At 42.0% G+C, this 5,094-nt stretch overlaps 1 protein-coding gene across 1 annotated transcript; it reads right to left on the bottom strand.

The window, feature by feature from the left end:
• Window positions 1-998: 998 nt before the first annotated feature.
• snrpc (small nuclear ribonucleoprotein polypeptide C) lies at window positions 999-5,094 on the bottom strand. The gene is made up of 6 exons (XM_070847837.1): window positions 5,004-5,094; window positions 4,337-4,379; window positions 4,111-4,219; window positions 3,201-3,260; window positions 2,402-2,506; window positions 999-1,538 (listed from the first exon to the last, which is right to left on the bottom strand). Exons 1-6 carry the CDS (start codon window positions 5,009-5,011, stop codon window positions 1,417-1,419), a joined length of 447 nt encoding a protein of 148 aa, XP_070703938.1. The 5' UTR covers window positions 5,012-5,094; the 3' UTR covers window positions 999-1,416.

The following is a 5,094-nucleotide window of genomic DNA, read 5'->3' as shown; positions in this document are numbered from 1 at the left end:
GACAAACACGTTCACACCTTCAGGCAGAAAGAACATGTCAAATTCACTCAGGAGAACCCCAGGTGGCTGGGATGAGTTCAGAGATTTCTGCTGTCCAGCGACAGCGCTTCTCTTAAGCACTTAATTCATGTGACAACTTGAATCTTTTTACATTTGCCGGGCAAACATAATGGGCCTAATGTTCCCCCAATGTTTAAGAATGTTTTGAAATGACAAAAGAATTATGTAAAACTTTGATGCCAATTATTGCAGCAAAGATTCAAGCTGAGTGCATTAAAAACGCTCTGGGAAGCAGGGCAGGTACGACTGCGGACGGTGGCTTCATGCAGATTGTGCTTGCGGTCGAGCAGGATTCAGCTCCAATTCTGCTCTTTTCTTCATCGGGGAGAAAAAGCAAACGCGTAATTCTTTTAAGTGATGTTTTGGCATGTTGGGAGGTGAAACTTTTTAGAGCTACGGCTACAACAATTAAGGAGATTGACAGAAAACTGGCAAAATATTTTTGATACATTTTTGGTTGGTTTTAGCCTCTAAAATGTGAGAACGTTTTCCATCATGCAGGACAAGGAACTGAATATATTTGGGTTTTACATTTGGGTAATGTAATGAAAATGATCCTTAACTGCAGCCTTGTTTTGAACACACATGCTCCTGACCCCGTCCAGTTGCGGGTCACACCAGAGAAACACCGAGGTGAAAGATGCTGAAATGCTCCGTCTCCGTTTGCCTTTCTGGACTGTGATTGACATCCCTCTCAGTCAGTTAGCTCTGCTGCACCCGATGGGACGACTCAGCCTGCTATCAGTCTTGTTGGTGCACAATGTTTTATGACATCACATGATTCAAACGGTTGGTTCGCAGAGCTTTGACCTGAATAATAATAATAATAATGATAATAATAATAATAATAATAAGCCAGAATAATTGACAACAATGTGTTGGGACTACGATTTAAAACAAACTGGTTTGAAATCACTGTTTTATTTATCAAAGCAATGCAGTGAAATACAACAAAACACGTAAAACCTAAAAAAAAAGTAAAAATAGAGCAACAAATATTGTCAAGTCAAACACGGTCTTTAAATGTGCGTGCTGAACAGTTTGTCAGAGTGAGACGAGATCATTCAATCCTGACACCAACACATGGGAGGACGTTCAGTTTTTTTAAAAAAGGTCTTTAAAAACAGGGGTCTGAAATTAATTCTAATGGAGGTGAATAGTAATAAATATTACGATTCCAGAAGAAAATAAAAGTAATTATACAAAAATGACATAATTACATCAGGGGCGAGGTTGAACAGACCGGACGTTTGAGAACTGAAGAAGTCGCACTGATAAATCCGAGTGTTGAACCGAGCGTCCTCACTAGACAGAGTCTGTTCATGGCAATAAAGAACGGAGAAAATCCACTCGCTCTTATCTGTCTGGTCGCATCATGCCCGGCCTGACTGGCATCATCATCGGCCGAGGGTGACGCATCATGTGTGGCGGTCCTGGCATCATCTGCATGGGTCCTCCCATCGGCGGCCGCATGCCTCCTAAATATGGCAGTGAGGGGGTGCAGAGTTTTAGGACGCGAGCCATGACAACAGCTTTACTTAAAGAGCCACTTCGGTGCATTTTAAACCCAAGACCTCGTGTAGAATAGCCTGGTTAGGATTAAACTCTTTAAATAAACCGCATATTAAACGGAATTATTTGATGATTTCTTTTAGTTTTCTGACTCTGAGCAAACTCAGATTTGATTGGCTTCAGCCTGCAGGATATTAGGGCGACAACTAACGATTGTTTTCATTATCAATTATTATGATAATTTGATCTGAAAAATGCTAGAAAATAGTCAAAAAAATATGTCCATCACAACTTACCACAGAAAAAATTAATAGTCTTATATCCAAAGATATTTAATGTACGATTATATAAAACTGAAAATCTTGACAATTTTCATGTCGTTTTACTGGTCAATTGATGAACTAATGGTTTCAGACCTACAATACATTATAATATAAACAAAAATATATTATAAGAGACCTTAGGACTCTAGAAAAGGGGGCAACTGAATGTTTACTCTTGTTTTTAAAATGTTTTTTCCGATAAAAGGGACATATCAGGTGAGCAGGATTATTCTGTTTACTTAATCTGTGACAAAAGGAAACAGAATAACGTGGCGTTGAAAAGCTGCATAAGAACAGATGAAACCCGGTGTGGCCAATATCCTGCTCTGTGCATGTGGCCGCTGCCGACGGCTTCCTGAACTGCTGCACGCTCGCCTGATACGAAGTGATGGAGAAATAAAAGGCTTCTTTCTTTGGTTGCGTTTCAGATCCTGCAAGCACTTTAAATTGATACATCACACAAATTAGGAATGAGTGAAGCTTTATCAAAGAAAAAGGTTTCTTACCAGGCCCACCAGGCATCATCCCATGTGGGGGAGGCCCCATCATGGGCATCATAGGTGGACCGCCCATAGGGGGTGTTGGTAGCATGCCTGGGCGAGGAGGACCACCTGGATCACAAGCAGCAAACGTTAATCGATGTTACGACGCAATTAGTGCATCAGTCTCGTCAGATCCACACACAGCAGAGTGAATTATTTAGTCATTTCAGTTGACTCCACGTGCATCAACTCTTGACTGAACAGAAAATGTGTGAGCATCTCTATGTAAAAGCTATCAAATTGTGGACAAAATCCTTTAAAACAGTTTAGATAACAAAAGGAGTCCACATTTACAACACTGCTCCACGCGATATGAAGCTCTGCTCCCTAGAAACTCTCACATCAAAGTGCCTGAAGGCCTCTTTCATCACAGAAATGCTGCTAATTCGCACTCCGACTAGAATCCGAATGTTTGTGTTAGCAGAGCCAGCACAAAACCTCATCAGTAACGTTGGGTGGTAAAATGCCATAACAAAGAGGAGTGAGGAAAGACACAGGCTGTGTTTCCCTGTAGGTTTCCATTATCTCCAGTGGTGCTGTAGTTTTATCAGCTTCAATTAGCTGGTAGTTGAACTCCAGCAGTAATGTAAAGCTTTGTGCTTTTGCTGTTAAGTTTATTCTAATGAAATTAATTTCAATGGTCTTTGATATGAGATGAGATGCTGACACCCCGAGTATAAATCCAACTATCAAGAGCGAATGTGTGTGTTCTGGTTGGTTAATGAAGTGACAGCAGAGCTGAGCGGAGAGACGATGGACTAACCTGGGGGAGGGCCACCAGGGAACGGTGTGGGAGGAATCTTCCCCTGTTGAAAAGCAGCCGCTGTTGGGAGAAAAGACAAAACGTTTAACAAACAAACGAACCGTGCAAATATTTTTATGTTCATCATGTCACTGATTTTTTTTTTTTTTGTGCTGGAGAATTAATCTAAGCCTGTTTCACTCACAAGAGTTTGGGGCGCTAAATGAAAGCTACAGATAAGACGGCACTGCCAGCGAAGCAAACAAAGACACAAAACAGTCCAGGGAAGTGTAGCCTGCCATCTCTTCGCGTGCTCATTGTGATGTTTTACAGACCAAATGCTCCTTTGCAACACGTTCCTCCACGCTGGACAGTAGTACACGGCAGCCTCGCACTGGCTTTACATCTCTTACGTGGATTAGCGGTTTGTAATCTCAGAGGGGGCCCAAGTAAGCTGGTGTACATAGTGCACTATTTAAGCAAAGGACTTGGATATCCCACACATGTGAATAAGCATGGCTTGTGATGGACACGTAACAGGCTTTACTCCAACGCAGAGTTTATTGTCTATATCTAACCAGGATGTGAAATATTATATTAAACAATATTGAAGATGTGAACAGAAAGTGGGTGAATGATTGACTGTGCAACCAAATCAATGATGAGCAGCCACATATTACTGCTACTTAGGGTTTCTTTCATCTTTAAATTACACTAACTGCACATATGAGCTGCATCCTCAAGCGATGACTCATTTTAAATCCTCATTCAAGACTCTAAACAGGTTTGACTCCCCGTTACTTCACGCGTCACGTTTTACTCTCGGCTAAGTGTTTATGAAAACTCTCACCTATGAGCACGTGCAGCTTCTTAGCGCACTTACAATCACCCAGACAGGTTTTCCAGATAACTGAGACAATAACTTGCTTACTTGTTTTGTCGATCAGGCTCTGAGCCTGCTCCTCCATCCACTTCTGGTAGTAATCTTTCACATTTTCTTTGTGTTTTCGGCCACTGCAGTGGGTCTTCCTCACTGATGGCTGGGGCACAAACAGGACACAATGTGTGGATGGTTAACAGGAGCAGGAAACAACAAAGACCAAAGATCCTCTCTCGTTTTTCAGCAACGTGATTTGGTTCAGACGATCACAACTTACCGAATCATGTGTAAGGTAGGTATCACAGTAGTCACAGTAAAACCTGAGAGATGTACAAACATTAAGAACAGAGAGATTAAGAGAAGCACAGAAACATCCGGCCCTGCACCCAAACTGCACACTTATATCAGTATCAGATCCAAACTGTTCACGAGTTGAAAAAGTTATCCATTGTATCCACGTTACAAACAATTTCCTACAACAGCTTCACTTTCTCAGCTACTTATTTTATTGTGATGCGCCGACCGCTGCAGCTGTGGCCGCACTCACGGTCTTCACCTGGAGGGAAAACCGGCGTTAAAACTCAGTTCACCACCGGTAAAATCTGCTCTTTTCCCCGATAAACACGTCGGATGCGACGTTATGAGGAGTCCCAGAGATTCTCCTGTACTGCAGCAGCTCAAATCGTTTGATAACACGCTGGTCTGATTGTCTTTTGACGGTAAATGTGAGCTGAGTTCACGTCGAGGTTGAGTCCAGCAAATAGACGCAGCCCAAACAAAGCTAACAGCGTTGACCTGGAAACAAACTGGACTGTTTGGTTAATTCTCAAAGTACATTTTACCCTCGTTCGTCACTTCAGGCAAATATAAACCACAGTTACATTCGTTTCAAGGTTGAAATCAGAGATTGAGCATAAAAAAAGAGAGATAATGTCTGAATTTACTTAGGCATGATCTGCGGCAATCTCCGTCGAGAGCGCGATTCCGGTGTTTCCAATAAGTGTTCCGACCAGATATAAGAGCTGCACACAGTTA

Source organism: Pempheris klunzingeri, chromosome 2, assembly GCF_042242105.1.
Source record: "Pempheris klunzingeri isolate RE-2024b chromosome 2, fPemKlu1.hap1, whole genome shotgun sequence".
In the NCBI taxonomy this organism is placed as follows: Eukaryota; Metazoa; Chordata; class Actinopteri; order Acropomatiformes; family Pempheridae; genus Pempheris; species Pempheris klunzingeri.
This window is presented reverse-complemented; position numbering and strand designations above follow the sequence as displayed.

What these genes read in the sequence shown, in the direction of transcription:
- snrpc (XM_070847837.1), bottom strand. An exon ending in CCCTGGTGGCCCTCCCCCAG is followed by an intron (nt 2,507 to 3,200) that starts GTTAGTCCATCG and finishes CTTGTGATCCAG; the next exon opens with GTGGTCCTCCTCGCCCAGGC. An exon ending in GATGATGCCTGGTGGGCCTG is followed by an intron (nt 1,539 to 2,401) that starts GTAAGAAACCTT and finishes TGCCATATTTAG; the next exon opens with GAGGCATGCGGCCGCCGATG.